Below are 22510 nucleotides of genomic sequence, written 5' to 3'. Positions count from 1 at the left end.
TTTGACATATTTCAATAAATAGTTATACGTTTTGTGGCCCAACCAGTCCCATTAATGGTCAGTAGGAGCCCTTTCTTTTTTAGCTCCTGTGTCCTTTTGACATGTCCATAGCCGTTTTTGACTGCTTCCATGCTTCCTGACATGAGTAGATGATCTAGATCTATTAAATATACTCCTGCTCTGGACTTGGAGTCAGCCATTTCTCTGAGAAGTTCTAGTTATTTTTACTGAGAAATGGTATTCAAAAAACACAAATATGGGAACTAGGATTGTTCACTTCTATTTAAGAGAATATATATAATAATCTCACACTATTATGTCCAATTCAAGCTTAAAATTATGGGATTTTTATTTCTCTGATTTTACTTTTGAACTCCCTTTCACTAACAATGAAAATCCTGGTTTCTGGAAACACTATAATTGCTTATTGCTTTATCAATATATGTGTTTAAAAATAACAATACCAATATTATTAATAACAATATTACTAAGTACACTTAGGATTTCTTTGCAATTCTATTTAACCTTAAAATATATCACATTAGGAATGTATAGCCACAATATTATTTTAATTTAAATTCACTTGAAAGAATTCTCCTGTGTGTTCAAGCCACCGACTAGATACATAAATAGGTTCATTAGTTTCATCTTGGTTTTGTTTTTTTTTTAAACTTCCAATTTAATTTTGTTTTATAATCATGTAAAACATTTACATGGTTCCAAAGTCAAATCTACAAAAAAAGAGTTTGTTTGGAAATATCTAACATCTATCCCTAATTCCTACATTGTTTCCTCCCTTCTAACCAACTACTTTTTAAAATTAGTTTTTGGTATGTATATCTTTCCATTTAAAAAAATCCCTATATTCATTCTCCTGCCCTTCACAAATAAAGGGCAGCACATATTCACCCTGATCTGTACCTTGCTTTATTCATGTTATTAAAGATCTTAGAAATCATTCTACAGAATATTGAGACCTTTCTCTCCTTTTGCAGCTATGTGTACTATAGTTTATTCAACTACTTCCTGATTGTTTCCAGTCTTTGGCTATTTATTACAAACAGGACTGCATTTCATATACACACATATATGCACCTATGTCTAAAGGTAGGAAAAAGATTTAGGGGAAGAGTAAAAGTGGCAAGGGAACTAATTTTCACTGAGTCCTTTCTGTGTATCAAATACTTTATTTACTGGGCTTTGCTAGGCAGGTTAAATGTTATTTTATTTACTTCCTCAAAAACACTGTCAGGCAGAAAATAATCCATTTACAAATCAGAGAGATTAAATTAACTGAGCCAAAGCTAGAAAGTTGGGCATTAACTGGCATTTGACCTATGACTAGGGCCACGGTCTATGCTTTTCTTTTTTTAACTATTTAAGATGGACAGGATGAGAAGAAAGTCAGTTATTTTCCAACTACATGGACAGTTTTAATCATCTACCCAAAAAACATGTTACATAACTGACACAAGAGATACCTATTAAAACTACACTTCTCAAATATGCTCATGTTCACATTAAAAATATATGTAAAAAATATTGGATTGATATAAGTAATACTAAAGGGAGTAAAATACTTACTTGGATCATTTAGGTCTGACAGGCTTGTTTTCCTTTCTTTCAGGTTTGTGATTTTGGCTACTTTTGCCCTAGGTAAAATGACTTTCCCATTAGTCTGTAAATAATTCTGTCTACTATCATCACAATTCACAATAATATCAACTGGAATCTTTCCCACACTGTTGCCATAAAACTTCTTGGATGGTAATGCTGTGTTTTGTGCCTTCTGTCCTCCAGAATTCTGATGAATTGATGTTCTTAATAATGGTCCAGTAGATTCACTCAAAGTTATAGCTTGTCTGCAATTTCTTTGCAAATCCTTAGGAAAAAGAATACCACAACTTTGGCATTTGGTCTGATTTTCCTTTTCTTTTCCACATTTTGGACAATATCCACACTGTTTAGAAACCTTAAGTTCCAAAAGAATAAAAAAAAAAAAAAAGACTTTGGCATTTTATTTCAACATCATGGAATAAAAAGTAAGATCTCAAAATTAAGTCTCTTACTCCCCATCATCATCACCAAGGCTACCACAAAATGCTAAATACTAAATACATCATGTTACTTGGGATTTAGCATCAGGATGCTGGAAGGAATTTTTGGACCCATCTAGTCCATGTATACTACTAAATGGCTACATAAAGATTTTCTATGGCATACAGAGCATAAATAATCTTAATGGAATAAATATCTAAATCTTCAATTTCCACATATCATTCCAAAACCTGACTTGATTATGCCTCTGATGGAAAATTATCTCCTGCCAGAACTGTTCTCATAGTCAAAAAAAGCACTCAACTTCCCTTTGAAATATTACAACGGTATACTACCCTGGAGTATAAAAACCATGAAACCAAACAAAAGGATAATTTTAAATGTTGGAAAAAATAATCAATTCTAATTATTGGTTAACAAAAACTTTTACAAGACAACTGATTTCTAAGACTGCTTCAAAAATATTTTAAGGAAGGCCTAATCTAGATTACAATTGTGAGATTATTAAAAATATTTTTGGTGGGGGATTAACATAAGAATAAAAAAAGGAAAAAAACCTACAGAAATAAAAACTGATAAGATAAAAAAAATATTTTTGGTGGTAGAACTTCCTTTGATTTGGGACATATAATTTAAGAGTTCAAGGATTGTTTTCATACTCATACACTTATTTATGTGAAAAAGGTTCTTTAGCACATATGACTATAAGAAGGAAAAACATGAAGAGATGCTGAATCCTATCTCAATATGCAACATAATATTTATTCATGGACACAGGAATTGAGGAAAACAATCAATGTCTCTAAGACACACATTTCCAATAACTTTACTTTTTATGTCAAATAATTACTTATCAAACTATAACACACTTTTAATCAAAAGTATACCAATAAAAACCAAAATAACTCAATCAAAAAGAATTTTTTTAAAACACTTCGAGCCCTATATCATAAGAAATAAGTGGATAAATACTTCTGGCAGTGAGATTTTAGAGATAGTAATTATTAAGTGCTATAGTATTTGGATGCTACCAGATCCATATATGAAGAAAATGAATTAACCACTCTATTTTAAAATGTTATTCCTTTTACTGTGTCAACTATAACATCCTATGTAACCATTTAAACTTGAAACAAAAAATGTTGAATGTCAACTTAAAAATACATAAGAGAATACATAGTTGTTTAAAAAAGTCTTTTAGGTGACAGAAGTCATCAGCAGTTGTAGGAGGATTGACTTGTAAGTGGTAGTTATATATGATCACTTGTGTAAACTTAAATTTCAAAATTCACTGAGCTAAATGCTTATGGTCTATACATTTCTTCTACTTAAATTTGTAACTCAAAAATACGTAGAGAAAGTCTAAAGCCCACTGTTATAGTCTTATCTCCTTGTTTTAAAGATGGGAAAACTGACAAAAATTATCTACCTTGTCCTACATGACCCACAACAAGCCGTTCTATTTTACTATGTTACCTATTCAAGAATCTACCCCAGATAACAACAAAGAATGAAACCAAGCTTCAACCAAGGCAAAGGTGAACTTAGGAGAACATCAGCTCACTATCTCAGCATAGGTAGATTAAAAAAACAAACAAAAAAAACATGTCTCTTTCTCTGCCAGTACATAGTTTTGTCTAAAATTCACTTATACTACTCGTGGAGTCTAGGTCTAAGGAATTTATTTTTCTCATAGCACTTTTGATAGGGCCCTGTGTATTTAGGATGCATAGTTAGCAGGTGAACTATGCAAACAACTGGTTAGACACAAATATGGGACAGATTATCTAACTGAAATTCTAGCCTATTGTCAATAAGGGAAAGAAATAATAGTATAGTTAAACCTTAAACAACACAGGTTTGAACTGCACAGTTCACTTACATGATGATTTTTTTCTTATAAATACAGTACAGTACTATAAATGTATTTTCTCTTCCTTATGATTTTCTTAACATGTTCTTTTCTCTAACTTACTTTATAGTAAGAATACAGTATATAATATAACATGCAAAATATGTGTTAATTGCCTGTGTTGTTGGTAAGGCTTCCAGTCAACACAGTAGATTATTAATAAAGTTTTGGGGGAGTTGAAAGTTATATGCAGATTTTCAACTGTTCAGGGGGTCAGTACTTCTAACTTCTGTGTTGTTGAAGGGTCAACTCTATATTTAAATGAAATAATGCAATTATTCACTATGAACTGCAAATGGTTGGCCAGGTACCAATGCACCTAAAAGGAAAACTCATAAAGAAGTAATCTCCATCGGGCGCCTGGGTGGCTCAGTTGGTTAAGCGACTGCCTTCGGCTCAGGTCATGATCCTGGAGTCCCTGGATCGAGTCCCACATCGGGCTCCCTGCTCGGCAGGGAGTCTGCTTTGCCCTCTGACCCTATCCCCTCTCATGTGTTCTCTCTCATTCTCTCTCTCTCAAATAAATAAATAAAAAATCTTTAAAAAAAAAAAAAAAAAAAAAAGAAGTAATCTCCATCTATATGCCATCCTGCAATAAAATACCTAATCGTCTAAGAAAAGCTAAACCCCACTATTTTCATAATGAAAATGATCAAGCTGGGTACTGACTGCCTCCAATTTTTCACTGTCTGTAATAAAGATTAATAGGACATATTTCAATGAACAAAACCACATGAAAAGGTGATACTTCCACGTATTTCCTTTTATAAAATTGATATTAAACAGAAAAAGCACACACTGTTAAAATTTCTGATATTAAAATACAGAATGAAATATATTGTGAGCTATTATCATATGCCTTCCATCAGCTAAGAAACACATACCTTGGAACTATTTGCAACAATTAAAAACAAAATGCAGGTTAGCTGAACCGAATATAATATTAAATTTTTCCATGATAAAAACTAGAGATTCAGAATTTTATCAACCTAGGAATCTCAAAACTAGAATCTCAATACTGCTCAATTACTTTTAGTGAAGTGTGTCTAAAGTTGTAGATTTCCATAACAATTTCATGTTAGATATAATTTCTTTTGGAAAACAAAGACTAATTAAAGTATCATTTCCCCCCTTTTGGTAGGTAAACTTTTACAAAACAAATCAAAATCACTAATACATACTATCTGCCAGGCTTTATACATAAATAATAACCAATTATACTTAATAAGAATGAGCCTCTCTCTCACAAGAACCACTGAGACATCATTTTTAGTAAATAGCCTTAAGATGTATAATCTCATTAAATATCAAAGACTGTGTTTCCTTATAAGCAGTATAGAGCGTAGCATTTCAGAGACTACATGTGGGGGAAAAAAACTCCACTAATCTTGTCTAAGAATTAAAAATTACACAGAGGGTGGCTAGAATCTATTCTTTATTTTCACTAAGAACAGAATAATAACAACTGGCATGGAAGTGAAAAGTAAAAGAAAGATGTATTTTGGATGTTAAAAAAATTCTGATGTTTTCAGCTTGCTTGCCTAGGGAAGGATGGTGTGTCTTGGGGGAGCTTTTGTCTTTTCTCATTCTTCTTTACCTGAATCAAGCAGTGGGCAAGGTAGTGGGGAAATGCCAGTATGGCCTAAGCCAAGCTTAGGCTGGCATGCCAGGAAAATAATCAAATAAAAAGCAACTAAAGCCAATAAGTAAATACACTGGATATGATGGAAGTCAGGTTTCTCAGTCAGAGAAGGAAGTTACAAACATGCAAAGTGGGAAAGACTAAGATAAACACTGTGGCTTTAGACTAGAACTGGAATTATCAGTATGAATTCATGGATTTTATTTTATTATTTTTTGGGGGGCTTTTTTTTTTTTTTGCCTCAACTCAATCTCAAGGCAGCTCCAGATGAATTCATGGATTTTAACATGTACTAAATACTAACATATAGACACATATATATTTACTAGTTTTGTCCACTAAGAGGGTCTATAAACATGATACCAAGTAGCAACAAGCATAACTAATGCCAAAATATCTTTCCACCACTTATAGGAACAATGGCTCCTTGGAGAAATGAATGACTCTAGAGCTGAGAGAGAGAGATACAAAGAAGTCTAGACTATCTGGTTACATCAAAAATTAAGGGAAGTACTCAGAGAATGATGTGTATGTGTGAAAAACAAAGAGGAGCCAGCTTAAAGAACTTCCCAGGGACTAAGACTGGGACAATCTGAGCATCAAAATAATAACAGTGACAGAATATAACTTTTTTGAGTAAGAATCCATGTTGTGTCAACTATACTTCAATAATAAAAAAAAAAGGAATCTCTACATCTGTGCTGATATAAAGGAATACATAAGTAAATATAAGATAAGGAAACCCTCTACCTTATAGTAGCTTCTCCTTAATTCATGAGCTATTGTAAGGTACTCTACCTTAAAGTAAGTAGCCTATCTTACAGTAGCTCATCTTATTAATAAATAAGAAATACCTACTAATTAACTTTACAGTGGACAAATCTAGGAAAGTACATCTTAAGATAGAAGTTACAATGTGAAAATCAACATTGTATGCAATCTGATACGATGCAACGACAAGATTACAGAATCACTTCAGAAGATTCTTGAAAAATGCATAAATCATGAAGAAACATCATACTTTCCACAATATCAAGGTGATGAAAGACATGGAAAGACTAAGGAATTATTCCAGATTAAAGAAGAGTAAAGATCATAACAATTAAATATAACACAATCCTGAACTGGATCCTGTTCTGATAAAGGACATTACTTAGGTGAAATTTGAATGGAGTTGTGGATTACACAGTAATTTTGGATCCATGTTAATTTTTAAATTTTGACAGTTGCACTCTGGTTATGCAGGAAAATGTCTCCTCTCCACCCCCCTCCCCTGCCTTTTTTAAGGAAACATGCACTAAACTATTAAGTGATAAATGGGGATGTCTATTACTTCTACTCAAATGGTGCAGAAACACACACACTTACACACACACACACATACACACACAGGGAAGTTGGAAGGAAGGCAGACGGAGGGAAAACAATATATCAAATGTGGAAAAATGGAGAATCTAATAGAAGGGTATACGGAAAATCTTTTTGTTATTTCTTCAACTTTTTGTAAACTATTTTAAATTATTTCAAAATATTTCTGGTTGAGAGCTATTATTTGGAGTATGTTGCAGGAAGGCACTGATCATACATGTTCTACATTTTGGATAGTGAAAAAATGACATAATGAAGGCAGAAAAGTTTGCTTAAATAACTTTTCTAGGTCTTTTCTAGTCCTGTAAGAAAAGATCACCTAGAATTTAGTAAGTACTAAAAATAATATTGATAAAAATACCAACTGATGAGCAACAGAGAATAATTTCTCCACCCACCTCTAAATCAGTTAAACATTTTTTTGAAGCAGGAGACAGAGGAGGCGGAGACTGATATGTGCTACTGTGACGTTTCTGTGGTACTTTCCTTTTAATTTCAGACTCCAGGTGTGATTCAGACTCTTCAGTTTTCTTCATTACGCGATCTAAAGGAAGGAGGAAAAAACCAAAAGTACTGAAATTAAATTTTATAAATTCCTCATGATCTTTGCTATAAACAACGCTAATTTATATTATCAAATTATTATGTTTTGGTTAAAATAAATTAATGTTTCACAACATATATAATAAAGAGTAGCCAAAACTTGGAAGCAGGTAAAGATGGCTGAGTAAGAGGATCCTGAATTCACTTCCTCCCTTGGGCACCAAGGCAACAACTACATACAGTACAACTCACTCCGAAAATGACTTGAAGATTACCAGAACAGATCTTCCACAGTTAAAAAAAATAAAGGAAAAGGCACATTGAAAAGGGTATGAGGGCCAGAGATGCAGTCGGGAACCAAATCCCCCGCTGACGACCCAAAAGTGGGAGGGATAACACAGGTGTGGAGGTCCTCACTGAGGAGTGAAGGGATCAAGTCAGGCACCCTGACTTTGGGAATCACACCACAAAGACAAGCCACCATAACACCTGGCTTTGAAAATCAGCAGAGATTAACTCCAAGAGCTTTGAAAATCAGTAGGCTTTAACTCTGGGAAAGCTGGAGGGCTATAAGACAAAAACTCTGCTCTTAAAGGGCCAGTGCATTATATCACTTAGCACTTTGAAAAGTACCTGGGTTACACATGAAAGAGATTCATTGACTAAGTTTAGGGCATGTGTGGAAGGGACAGGATATACAGGAGGTTTCTCCAAGAATGAAAATACTGGGAAGCACCATTTTTCTTGCCCTTCTTCAGCCTAGTTGACCAGACACTTGCAGGTGCCAGTTTTTGACACTATCTATCTACCTTATTCGCACTGCTTACCCCTCCCCAGCATTTGCCTGTGGACCCACGCCCACTCAAGCAGCCAAACCCCATGTGTGCCTCCAAAGCAACTCCCACAACATCACATCCAGTAAGCAACCCCTCAGGGACAGTGCCTCTCCTACAAGCATACTCACAGCAGCTGCAGCTGGACCACTCAGCCAGGTGTGCCAAGAGCTAACCCTACCATCAGCAAGGCCACCGCAGTCACAGCCAGGCCTCTCAGCCAGCCCTGCTCACCAGTATACCCCAAAGAAGTCATAGCTTAATCACAACAGGAAAGTGTACACACAACCTACACAGGGGATACCCCTGGAGCACCTGCTTCTAGTGACTCGGGGTGAATGCACTACCTGGCCTCATAGGATGCCTTCTATATAAGACCACTGCTTTCAAGATCAGGAGAAGTCGCTGACCTACCTAATACATAGAAACAAACACAGAGTCAGAAAAATGAGGACATAGTGAGATATGTTCCAAACAAAAGGAGTAAGACAAAACCTCAGAAAAAGAACTAAATGAAATGGAGATACACAAGTTACCCAATGAAGAATTCAAAGTAATGGTCATAAGGAGGCTCACCAGACATGAAAGAAGAGTAAATGAACAAAATAACAACTCTGACATAGAGATAAAGAATTTTAAAAAGAGCCAATCAGAGCTGAATAATACAATAACCAAAATTAAAAATACATTAGAGGGAATCAACACCAGATTAGAGAATGAAGAAGAATGGATGAACAATCTGGAAGATATGTTAATGCAAAGTACCCAAGCTGAACAGTGAAAAGAAGAAAAAAAATTAAAAAAAGGACAGGTTAAGGATTCTGGAACAACATCAAGCATATTAACATGCACATTATAGGGGTCCCAGAAGGAAGAAAAAGGGGCAGATAATTTAACTGAAGAAATAATGACTGAAAACTTCCCTAACTTGAGGAAGGAAACAGACATCCACACTGGAAGCAGAGAGAGAGAATCCCAAACAAGATGAACCCAGAGAGGTCCATACCAAAACAGATAATAAAATGTCAAAGATTAAAAATAAAGTGAGAATCTTTTTTATCTTAAAAGCAGCAAGAGAAAAGCAAATAGTTAATAAGAGGGAAACCACATAAGGTTATCATCTGATTTTTCAGCAGAAACTTTGCTGACCAGAAGGGAGTAGTATGATTATATTCAAAGTGCTGAAAGGAAAAACCCACAACCAAGAATACTTTACCAGACAAGATATGCATTCAGAATTGAAGGAGAGCTAAAGAGTTTCCCAGACAAACACAAGTTAAAGAGGTTCATCATCACTAAACTATCTTACAAGAAATGTAAAAGGGACTTCTTTTTTTAAAAAAGATTTTACTTTTATTATTTATTGAGAGAGGATGCATGAGAGAGCGAGTAGGGGGAAGGGCAGAGGGAGTGAGAGTGGTAGGCTCCTAATTGAGCAGGGAGCCCAACACAGGGCTCAATCCCAGGACCCCAGGATCAAGACCTGAGCTGAAGGCAGACGCTCAACCGACTGAGCCATCCAGGTGCCCTGGGACTATAAAAGTTGTGCACAGCAAATGAAACCATCAAAATGAAAAGGAAACCCACCAAATAGGAGAAGATATTTGCAAATGATATTATCTGATAGGGGATTAATATCCAAAATATATAAAGAACTCACACAATGCAAAATCAAAAAGACAAACAATCCAATTAAAAAATGGGCAGAGGATATGAATAGACATTTTTCCAAAGACAGTCACATGAGAAGATGAATCAACATTACTAATAATCAGGCAAATGCAAATCAAAACCACAATGAGGTATCACCTTACATGCCAGCCAGAATGGCTAATATCAAAAAGACAAGAAATAATTAGTGTTGATGAGGATGTGGACAAAAGGGAATCCTCACTCCCTGCGAATGGGAATGTAAACTGGTTAGCCCCTATGGAAAAGAGTATGGAGGTTCTTCAAAAAAGTTAAAAAGTAGAAATACCATAGGATCCAGTAATTACACTACTGGGTTTACACTAGTGGGTATTTATCCAAAGAATTAAAAAATAAAAAAAAAAAAACTAATTTGAAATGATTTACCTACCCCTATGTTTACACACACACACACACACACACACAGAGGAATGTTACCCTTAAAAAAAAATGAAATTTTGCCATTTGTGACAACATGGACCTAGAGAGTATTATACTAAGCAAAATAATTTATGTGTGGAATCTAAAAAATCAATCAAACAAACAAAAAGCAGAAACAGATCCATAAATACAGAGAACAAACTGATGGTGGCCAAGAGCGGGGAGGGGTGGGCAAAACAAGTAAAAAGGACTAGGAGATACAGGCTTCCAGTTATGGAATGAGTAAGTCACAAGGATAAAAGGCACAGCATAGGGAATACAGTCAATGACACTGTAATTGTGTTGTATGGTGACAGATGTTAGCTACACTTGTGATGAGCACAGTGTAATTTATGGAGTTGTGGAATCACTATGTTGTACACCTGAAACTAATGTGATATTTTATGTCAACCATACTTCAATAAAAATAATATTAATAAGGGGCGCCTGGGTGGCTCAGTTGGTTAAGCGACTGCCTTCGGCTCAGGTCATGATCCTGGAGTCCTGGGATCGAGTCCCGCATCGGGCTCCCTGCTCGGCAGGGAGTCTGCTTCTCCCTCTGACCCTCCTCCCTCTCGTGCTCTCTGTCTCTCATTCTCTCTGTCTCAAATAAATAAATAAAATCTTAAAAAAAAAATTATAAAAAAAAAATAATAATAATATTAATAAAAGAATAACCAGAACTCTAAGTTGTAGCCCTGTAGTCATGTCCTGAGCTCTAGTCTACTTTTCATTCCTCACCAGGATCTCTACACACACTGGGGACCACTTTTGTCAAGTGTACCAATATTCTCTTCAGGTTATTCTGTGTTACTAAGGCAGCAGAAGCACTTTTCACACTAAATCAATCAATCAACTGAATCAATCGATCTCCTTCTCTCTCTCACACACACACACACACACACATACACTTTTTTCTAAGTTAGTTAACTCTTCTTAGATTAATAATGAAAGGAGCTCCTGAATGGTTCTGTCAGTTAAGCATTCAACTCTTAGTTTTGGCTCAAGTCATGATCTCAGGGTCGTTGAGATCGAGCCCTGTGACAAGTTCTCCCTCTAAAATAAAAAAAAAATAATTAGTGGGGCGCCTGGGTGGCTCAGATGGTTAAGCATCTGCTTTCGGCTCAGGTCATGATCCCAGGGTCCTGGGACCGAGCCCCACATCGGGCTCTGGCTCAGCGGAGAGCCTGCTTCTCCTTCTCCCTCTGCCTCTCTCCCTGCTCATGCTCTCTCTCTATCTCTGTGTCTCAAATGAATAAATAAAATCTTTAAAAAAAAAATTAGTAACGAGAAAAAATTTTAATTCAAACACTGGCTACAACTGTTTAGATGAAGGAAACTAAAGTAATATGCAGCCTAATGGTTTTTTATGTTCAAGAAATACAAAAAGATTTTCCTCATTATTTTTCAATGTAAGTTTAATAATTTTCATTAAGGATATAATTAGAATTTTTTTTTTTAAAGATTTTATTTATTTATTTGAGACAGAGAGAATGAGAGAGACAGCACATGAGAGGGGGGAGGGTCAGAGGGAGAAGCAGGCTCCCTGCTGAGCAGGGAGCCCGATGCGGGACTCGATCCCGGGACTCCAGGATCATGACCTGAGCCGAAGGCAGTCGCTTAACCAACTGAGCCACCCAGGCACCCTATAATTAGAATTTTTAAGTGAAAAACAAAAACAGGACAATATTTATTACAATCTGATTTTATCAGCAAAGATTTAAGTAAGCAAGAAAATAATACACGTTTCTAAAACATAAGTTAATGAATCTACAAATCAAAATGTTCTACCTGCATAATCCCAAATTTGTTAAATACTTCCGTATTCCTATCTTCAATATCCTCCTAACTTTTAATTTTTTAAATAAGGAGATTATCTGCACATAGAAATCAACATTATGTAATATTTCTGAGTTTGATATACAATATTGTGTTAAGAAGCCTATATAATTATTCTTGCTATTATAAACACACAGAGTTGCACTAAGTGAATTCTACTTTCTCAGCCTTTGGCAGTTCAAACACCTTTACTTTCCTGGACATCAAAGCTGAAATCCGAATAATAGTTGACTTCTCCTTGTGCCTCCTTCCTCTTATTCAAGGAATTCTACTAACAGCTCTTAAATTCATTTCTTCCTCTCCAAAACCACTGCCACTACATTTCAGATGCTTACCTCTTGCCTAAACTGATTTTCCTCACTCCAAATGAGCTTGGTTTAAATCCTTCGCCACTACTGCCAAAGTGATCTAGCAAAAAAACGACTATCATTCTAATGCTTAAAATCTCTCAAAGATTCTAGTAGCTAAGGAAAAAATTCAGAACCGCAGCTTTTCACAAAGCAAGTTTGTGTTGATGTTTCAGTCTTCCGAACAAACTGCACCTCAAAGAGATGCATTTTTCCAGACTGTTTTTCCTTCCACCCTCTTACATATATTGCTGTTCTCTTCACAAGTAAAGCCCACCCTATTTACCTAAGTAAAGTCAAACCATTCTTTGTTAAGAAGCTGCGTCTGCCTCACACTAAGCATGCATAAGCAATATTTGGAGCTTCCACAGCATTTTATCTGTACTTTTTTTTTTTTTTTAAGATTTTATTTATTTATTTGACAGAGAGAGACAGTGAGAGAGGGAACACAAGCAGGGGGAGTGGGAGACGGAGAAGCAGGCCTCCCGCGGAGCAGGGAGCCCGATGCAGGGCTTGATCCCAGGACCCTGGGATCATGACCTGAGCCGAAGGCAGACGCTTAACGACTGAACCACCCAGGCGCCCCTTTATCTGTACTTCAATTAGCACCTCATTTTATTTTACTATTATTTGTACTGATCGGTTTCATCCCATTATACTGTCAGCTCTGAAAGAGCAGAAATCATGTTTCAGCCATGTGTTCTCCCAGTGTCTAGAAACTGCACAAGCTAAGGGCTCGAAAAATGTTTACTGGATTAATGAATCACATTACAAAAGATACAACTATATCACTTTAAAAAGATGAAATTACATGGGTGGAAGAAATGCTGTTACTATGTCATCTCTGAAAATGCCTTAACTTTGCCACACAGAGATACTGATTCACTCGCAGATCTAGAAACATAAGGACTTAGCCTCCAGACAAAGAGAGGAACTGAAAGCTTCTCCCAGCAACTAACACCTGAAGTTACAGAGAAGCTACTCTAGTCCAGAGCATCCAAGTTTTAGTTATTATTCCTACGAAGATTAAATTACTTTGTTAGACTCAGACATAAAAAGCAGTTTCTATGCAATGAGTATTAAAGAGGGATAAGAAGAAAACAAAATGTTCACCCAAGACCACATACGAGGAACACCAAGATTAGGATATTTCTTGTTGGATTTTCTAGCTCAACATCTTTTTATTTATTTTTTTAATTTTATTTTTTTAAAGGTTTTATTTATTGGGGCGCCTGGGTGGCTCAGTTGTTAAGCATCTGCCTTTGGCTCAGGTCATGATCCTGGGGTTCTGGGATCGAGCCCCGCATCAGGCTCCCTGCTCCGCGGGAAGCCTGCTTCTCCCCCCCCCCCCCCCCCCGCTTGTGTTACCTCTCTCGCTGTGTCTGTCTCTGTCAAATAAATAAATAAAAATCTTAAAAAAAAAAAAAGATTTTATTTATTTATTTATTTGAGAGAGAGAATAAGCACGGGGGGGGGGGAACAGCAGCAGAAGGACAAGCAGGCCCCCCACTGAGCAAGGAGCCCAATGTGGGGCTCAATCCCAGGACCCTGGAATCATGACCTGAGCCAAAGGCAGATGCTTAACGTCTGAGCCACCCAGGCGCCCCTATGTATTTGCTTTTAAATTATTTTTACAGTCTTTCAAAAGAGAAAGACAAACCAAATCAAGTTAGTTTTCTCCATCATGTAGCTGCCAGCATGACTGATTTTCAATGTAAAATAAAACTAAAGTCATGTATTACGTTCTTGTTACAACCTCCTTAAAAAAAATCACTTTTGGCCATGCTAAGTAAGTGATAAACAGACAAAGGCTACAACAGGCAGACATGAATAAAAGAAGAAATTCAAATGATCCTTGTAATGCCTCACCAATAATGAAGGAAATGTGGAAAAACAAATACTATTTCCCTATCAAACTAGCAATGCCTAAATGAATGATAATAACTAATGTTGCGGAGGAGCAAGAGAAAACAGGCATACTCAAATACTCTTTTTGGGAAGCTGACATAACCTTTTAAAGAAGGCCATTTGGCAGTAATGTATCAAAAGTCTTTAAAATGTATAACCTTTATCCCTATAACTTTATTACTAGGGATTTAATCTAAGGAAATAATAGATCCAATACATAAGATGTGTATCCTAGATTATTAATCATAATATATATACTATCAAACCACTGAAAACAACCTAAATTATGGTACATAAATATAGTGGTCACTATTCATTAAAAAGTAATTACAGAGACTTGGATATATTAACTTGTAAAGAAGTCCACCATAAGTAAACGCATCCATTTGATTCTTAAACTTCTTTTGATTGTGTTTTCAGTGCTGGTTTTCCTCTGTTATTCCAACATCTTATAATTAGAGTATAGAAACCAGATTAATATCATACCAAAGTCAAAAAGCAATATATACAGACTGTTCTGTACGTATATATAACATGAATGCTTTAATAAAATGAACGTATATGCATAGAAAAAGCCTGGGAAGTTATATATTAAGATGCTAATGGAAGATATACAGATTGGTTAAGAATAAGGGCATATTTTTCTTCCGCACATGGGTTAAGTAGTGTAAATTAGTGACTTAAGTTGTAATCATAATGTAATTACATTAAGAATTAAATGTTCAATGTCTATTAATTCTCTTTGACAAGGATACAACAGGTACAGAAAAGAAATGAGATTTTAATTTATAGTTATATAGTTGTTTTCTTTATGTTTAGAAAAAATACAAAAAGAACACCAAACAAATGAAGCAACAGAATATGTGATCTGACCAAAAATTATACTCAATTGTTCACAAGCTTTAATTTTATCCCAGAAAGCTGCTTATCAATGCTACTAAGTGCTGACATATGACTATAATTTATCAAAATTCATTCTGAAAGTATCTCTTAAATGCAAAATAAAGGGGAAAAATAAGTAATTGAGAAAATCACCTTAGGTGTTAAGAACAAAAAAACCCCAGTGATCTCTTTTTAGGAGAAAATTATTCCAGGTGCTATGCCAGCAACTACTATTTCTGGAGTTTGAACTCCCAATGTTTTAAAAAAAAATCTCCAGGGCGCCTGGGTGGCTCAGTTGGTTGAGCGACTGCCTTCGGCTCAGGTCATGATCCTGGAGTCCCAGGATCGAGTCCCGCATCGGGCTCCCTGCTCGGCAGAGAGTCTGCTTCTCCCTCTGCCCCTCCCCCCTCTCATGTGCTCTCTCTCATTCTCTCTCTCTGAAATAAATAAATAAAATCTTTAAATAAATAAATAAATAAATAAATAAATAAATAAATAAATAAATAAATAAATAAAAATCTCCAAAGGAAATCCTAAAATAAGATAGCAGGAGGGGAAGAATGAAGGGGGAGAAATCGGAGGGGGAGACGAACCATGAGAGACGATGGACTCTGAAAAACAAACTGAGGGTTCTAGAGGGGAGGGGGGTGGGGGGATGGGTTAGCCTGGTGATGGGTATTAAAGAGGGCACGTATTGCATGGAGCACTGGGTGTTATACACAAACAATGAATCATGGAACACTACATCATAAACTAATGATGTAATGTATGGTGATTAACATACCAATAAAAAAATTGAAAAAAATTGGGAAAAAAATGCAATCTTTATACAACAATATATGCATTATTATAACATTGTTATTCATCCTATCCTCAAGTATACATGTACTTACCCAACACAAAAGCTACAAAGTTTATGAGTTAAATATACCAAGTGTATATTATCTGAGTCCAAAACTATAAATAATCGAATATTATTGACAGAAGGTATAGCTTTTCCCTACATAAGAATTTCCATTAATAAATATCTTTAAAAGAAATGAAAAAAATAGAAAATTACCATTAGATAAACACCAAGTAGTAATAGTTACCAGCAAGATCCACCAATGGATGCTACAGTGAGTGGGTGAAAGCTTAAGGAAAAACAGGGTATTTGTATAGTCTCAGAGTATCTTCACTCAAGATCTTTATTAAAAACTAGGAAAAAAATTTTTTTTATAGTGGAGAAACCCAGCAGAAACTACCTAACTCCAAGAGATGGTGGTAAATGTAAACAGACATCAACATCACCTCTGATGTGATGTGTTTTAAAAAGACAGGAAGTTTTGCCAAAAATGCATAGCCTCAATCTAATCATAAGACACTATCGTGTAGGGGCACCTGGGTGGCTCAGTCGGTTAAGCGGCTGCTTTCAGCTCCGGTCATGATCCCAGGGTCCTGGGATCGAGCCCCACGTCGGGCTCCCTGCTCAGTGGAGAGTCTGCTTCTCCCTCTCCCTCTGCCTGCCTCTCTGCCTACTTGTGCTCTCTATCTCTCTGTCAAATAAATAAATAAAATCTTGAAAAAAAAAAAAAAAAAAGACACTATCGTGTAAACTCAAACTGAGAGGCATTCTACAAAGTAACTGATCATTATTCTTCAAAACTGTCAGAGAAACTTAGGAGACATGACAAATAATGTAGTATGAGATCCCAAACTGGATTTTAGAGGAGAAATTGAGTATTAGTGAAAAACTGGTGAAATAGCTTAGTTAAGAATGTTATACCAATGCCAATTTTTTTTTTTAAAGATTTTATTTATTTATTTGAGAGAGAGAGAATGAGAGACAGAGAGCATGAGAGGGAGGAGGGTCAGAGGGAGAAGCAGACTCCCTGCCCAGCAGGGAGCCCGATGCGGGACTCGATCCCGGGACTCCAGGATCATGACCTGAGCCGAAGGCAGTCGCTTAACCAACTGAGCCACCCAGGCGCCTCCAATGCCAATTTTCTTATTGATAAATATACTACTGTGACTAAGATGTTACAATAGGGGACAGTAGGTAAAGAGTAAACTCTGTACTATTTTTACAATTTTTCTCTAAGTCAAAATGATTTCAAAATTTAAAAAAATTAAAGATTATTCTTACCTACTTAATGAATGTTGTTAAATTTTAAAAATTACTTCTAACAAACCTGGGGCTGACTTGTACCTAAAACCATTCAGAATGGGCCAAATCCCTTAGCTCACCAAAATACTTTTGTGCAATGGGAATGATAATACCTATTATGCAGTTCTTCTCTGAGGATTAGAAATAATTTTCTTTCTGGTCTAGCAAGAAAATAGTAAAGCATAGTGGTAATGAGCATGGGCTTTGGTATCAAATAGGCCTAGATTGCAATACCAGCTCCATGTCTGTGAGCAAGTTATATAATCCCGCTGTGCTTCAGTTTCCTCTGTACACAATGTAGGTAAAGTTAAATTTAGCTTAAAGGATCTTAGATAATGAATTAGGATAAAAGCAAATAATGAATATAAGGCATTTGACTCAGCATCCAGTACAGAGTTCAAAAAAGATTTGAGGTATAACAGAATGAAAGTTGAAGTGGGTAGTTATTATTAATAAACAATGAGCATAACCATATAGTGCCACGTATAATAATTCACATTCATAACTGCAAAGTTATTAAGAAAGGATAAAGTTTGGAATATTCTTATCATAAAATAGGGATATGTTCAACATACGAATAAAACATTTCCACTCAAGAGTAGCAAAGAGTTTAGGTGCTTTAAAAAACAAACTCTTAGCTATCAGGAAAACCCAGCTGTTTAAATTAATTAGATTTTGGATAAGAACTGTGGTTTAAGCAAGAAAAGGCCCGGGACAAACAAGATAGACACACAGATTAAGAATCACTATTCTAGATAATAAAAATCAATTTGACGGTGACACATTTTCCATAAATACTATTTGCCTTTATTTTTGCACTAATTATCAGTATATTAAAAGATTATTTCAATGAAAATCAAAATTTCCACCCACAACTATTTCCCAATATCTATTATTAACACAATTGTATCAGGTATGGTCTCTTTTAAATTCAGTGGCTGCCTAATCTATCCTAAATTTTAGGATCATAACCATTTAAAACAAAACCACATCATACAAGATTATAATACAGTTCAATAAAACACAATTTTGAAGCTTTAACCCATCTACAGTTAATGCATGGATCCTGAATTTAATGAAATTACTAATTAAAAAAAGATTTCACACTGTAATTGTGCAACTATTCCCTGATAATTTCAGGTCACAGTTAAGATTTCAAATCAGTTATAAAAAATGCTTTTCTACATATATCTATTATACTTGGGAATATTCTAAAACCAGTGTCACATCTCTACTTTTACCTTTCATACAACTATTCAAAACCTTTCACAGGTGTTAACAAGTAAAACTGTACACTTACCAACACCTTGAGGCCGACTCAACCTTACAGAATTATTTTCAAATTTTTGGACATGAGGTGGGTATTCTTTCCTAAAAAAGGAAATTTATATAGATTTAACAGAAAAAATATTTTCAAAAGAAAAGGCTGAGGGAATACCTACAATATGTTTATTAAAAGCAAACCATAGCTTCTTTGCCATATAAAAAAGTGATACTATAAAATAATGAAACTATATATACAAATATAGTAAAGCTTAATACATTGTAAGGTCCCTAAGAAAAGTGACTACCTTTTATTTGGACTGTTAATCTATCAAAGCCCCATAGCAAGCAGACTTTCAAATAAATAGTTAGTAATAAATTAATCTAAATTATTGTCCTTTCAAAGTAGTCACCAAAGTTACATGGTGCACAAAACTTTAGTTTTCTTTTGGAACTGCCTTCATAGTCAATTTATAAAAACCACATAAAAAAATGTAATACTTCATTGTCACATTTTCTGAATTAAAAAATCAGCTTAATAATACCCAATTTGCCCAATTTTGCTGTAAATCTTTTTAGTTGTTTAAAAACAAATCAGTGACTAAAGGGAATAAATGGTGATTAAGATACTGGCCTTGAGGAAAATTTCAAAATAAGTACAAAAAATGTTATGTATAAAACCAGCAATTATGGAACAAGTATTTTAGTCTTGTACTTTGAATACATCATGGAGATATAATTATACTTTAAAAATACATTAAATTACATTGTCAGACTTCATATACAATTTTCAGGATTCTGAACATAATCCTTAGTAAATAAAGATCCTAAAATAGAACGTTAAGTCCAAATATACACTAATTTTGGGGTAAAACAAAAAAAACTATAGCTAGTTATGGGATAAAAGTATTAAAGATTTATAAAAAGTGCAATAGACCAGGGAGCTACAATAGCTACTTTTCCACCCTAAATAAAAACTTCTAAAAATATTCCGATTTTATTTAGCCAGGGAATTAAAAATAAAAGAGGCTGTACTATTATTTGTAAATTCACACTAGTGATCAATACCTATCAGAGTATATAATTAAGTAAACAAAAATCCTAAAGAAATTTTTCCAAAAGAATTTCATATTCTATGTTGTAGAAGTCAAAGCATCTAAATTAAAAACAAAATAGGAGAATGACACAAGAAGAAAATAGCAAGAGTAGTGATAGTAGTGTATTTGTAACAGCAGTTAGCAGATAGTGAGCATCATGTGCCAGGTACTGTTCTAAGGACTTTATATCTTTAAGTACTTTAATTCTCAAAATTACCTTATAAAGTATATATTATTATTAGCACTTTATAGATGAGACCGAGGTACAATATGGTTGACTTGCCTATACTCACGTAACTATTAAATAGCAATGCCAGAATCTGAAATCTGGCAAACTGCATCCATACTGATGAGTAATAGAATTTTCATGATTATTGAGCAGCATTATTTGTACAACTGGGCAGAATTTTGAAGATTCATGAGGATATGAGTTGTAAAGATGAGAATTTGCCTAAGAGATAGTAGTACTAGCACTTATAAAGGAGGTAGGTTTTCAGCTAATTATACTAAACTTAAAACTCATGTTTTTATATTCCATATATTTTCACACTAAAAAGGATATAATGGAGTCTTATCTTTAAGTCAAATAATCAGTTTTTTAATCTCTAATTTTTATAACTCTTTGTTCTGGAAAAATAAAGATATCAACTTTAAAATGCAACAGAGGCAATGAATCTGAAGCAAAATATGATACTAGTACGGTAAACTCCCAAAAAGTATTTTTAAAACATTGGCTAACACAAATAGTATATATTCTTCAATACTAACGATTATCAATACAGAAAATAATTATTTGACAGAGAATGGGCACAAAATCTGAAAATACAGATAATTTGGATTTTGTTAGTTTGAACCTGCTTGATTACCTATTCTGGGGTATGCTACAAATACAGGTTTATTTAGTAATAACTGACATGAATCATCTGAGACAACAAATCATACATGTGCATGGATTGGTGAAAGTGCTGCATTAAATGCACTGTATTCTTTGCCATTTGACACAGTGCACTAAACTACGCCTTGCTAATGAGGAACAAACACCACACTGAATATATCATATAATATCCATGACTATCATGTATTATAATGCAACGTTAATAAACTATTCTGTATACTGGCCAACATTTCCAGACCTTATGGCCACAACATATTGAATATGTGCTACATGTTTCTCTATATAAACAGGGAAAACTGATTTTTCTTTTAAAATATGTATGAATAGGGACGCCTGGGTGGCTCAGTTGTTGAGCATCTCCCTTCGGCTCAGGTCATGATCCCAGGGTCCTGGGATCGAGCCCCAAATCGGGCTCAGCCTGCTTCTCCCTCTCCCACTCCCCCTGCCTGTGTTCCCTCTCTCGCTGTGTCTCTCTCCGTCAAATAAATAAATAAAATCTTTAAAAATAAATAAAATAAAATATATATGAATAAACTACAGAAATAAAAGCATATCTTAAAATTTAATACAAGAATATAAGAATTTCAGGATGAAAGTCGTTATTACTTTGATAAAATTTTTGAAAACTTTCCAGCCATAAATTATGTTGTATTCTTTAAAATTTAGTTTTTTAAAAAATTGCTAGGTGATCAAAAATCAAATTTTATGTTGATTTCTTGGTTTGAGGGTTCCATCACTCTACAGATACAAAAATTTCACACTCCAAACAGCTCAAGCCTAGGTTTTCTCAGTGGATATTTCTTTCTCACTTCAAACCAAGCAGAAGCACAGAAACTTCCCTGTCATCTCTTATCTACAGATGGGGATTTTTTTGCTTGTAAGGGTTTTTGTTTTGTGTAGAAGTTTTAAAAAAAAAACAACAACATAAAAAACAAAAAACCCCTCACCTCATGGACCCAACACTTTATAAGCTGCATAAAACAATTGGAAAGTTTTTTTTCCTTTTGTGAAGAATTGTTTAAATAACCTCAAAATGCTCTGCTTATTAAGGGTTAGATAAGACTCAGCCCTGGAAGTCTTTTTAAAATAAGCTTAATTTTGTAATAATTTTAGATTTGCAGAAGAGTTGAAAAGACAATTCAGAATAATATCCCTCACCTAGTTTCTCCTAATGTTAGCACCTTCATCAGTATCATATATTGTCAAAAAAGAAACAAACATTGGTATACTACTATTAAGTAAATGCCAAACTTTATTTGAATTTCACCAGCTATTCCACTAATATCCTTTTTTTGTTGCAGAATCCAATCCAGGATCCACTGCATTTAGTTGTATTGTCTCTTTAGCCTCCTCCATCTCCCAGTCTTACATGATCTTTCATGACCTTGGCATTTTAGAAGAGAATCGGCAGTTATTTTGTAGAATGCCCCTAAACCTGGGTCACTCTGATGTTTTTCTCATGATTAGACCAAGGTTATAAATTTGGGGGAAGGGGGGCGCATGGGTGGCTCAGGTTAAGCTTCTGCCTTCGGCTTGGGGTAATGATCTGAGGGTCCTGGGATCAAGCCCTGCAAAGGGCTCCCTGCTCAGCGGGGAGGTCTGCTTCTTCCTCTCCCCTCTGCTTATGGGCACTCACACTCTCTCTCTCTCAAATAAATAAAATCTTAA

The 22510-nt window shown here is 35.0% G+C and overlaps 1 protein-coding gene across 12 annotated transcripts in view; it reads right to left on the bottom strand.

Annotated features, from left to right (window-relative positions):
* Positions 1-22510, bottom strand: part of SENP6 (SUMO specific peptidase 6) — a 116741-nt gene that overhangs the window by 44181 nt on the left and 50050 nt on the right. For 7 of the 12 annotated variants that reach the window (XM_045867106.3, XM_045867107.3, XM_045867108.3 and 4 more), the window contains 3 exons: positions 18888-18958; positions 7379-7524; positions 1585-1972 (listed from right to left, as the gene is read on the bottom strand). In XM_045867106.3, coding sequence (XP_045723062.1) covers positions 1585-1972; positions 7379-7524; positions 18888-18958 — 605 coding nt within the window. The remainder of the gene's footprint in view (positions 1-1584; positions 1973-7378; positions 7525-18887; positions 18959-22510) is intronic. The other 5 variants (XM_045867109.3, XM_045867110.3, XM_045867111.3 and 2 more) reach the window with 3 other exon arrangements.

Source organism: Mirounga angustirostris, unplaced genomic scaffold (assembly GCF_029215605.1).
Source record: "Mirounga angustirostris isolate CCGP_5_RB_7025 unplaced genomic scaffold, mMirAng1.0.hap1 SCAF_8, whole genome shotgun sequence".
NCBI lineage: Eukaryota > Metazoa > Chordata > Mammalia > Carnivora > Phocidae > Mirounga > Mirounga angustirostris.
Note: the sequence above shows the minus strand (reverse complement) of the source record. Positions and strands in the feature narration are given on the sequence as shown.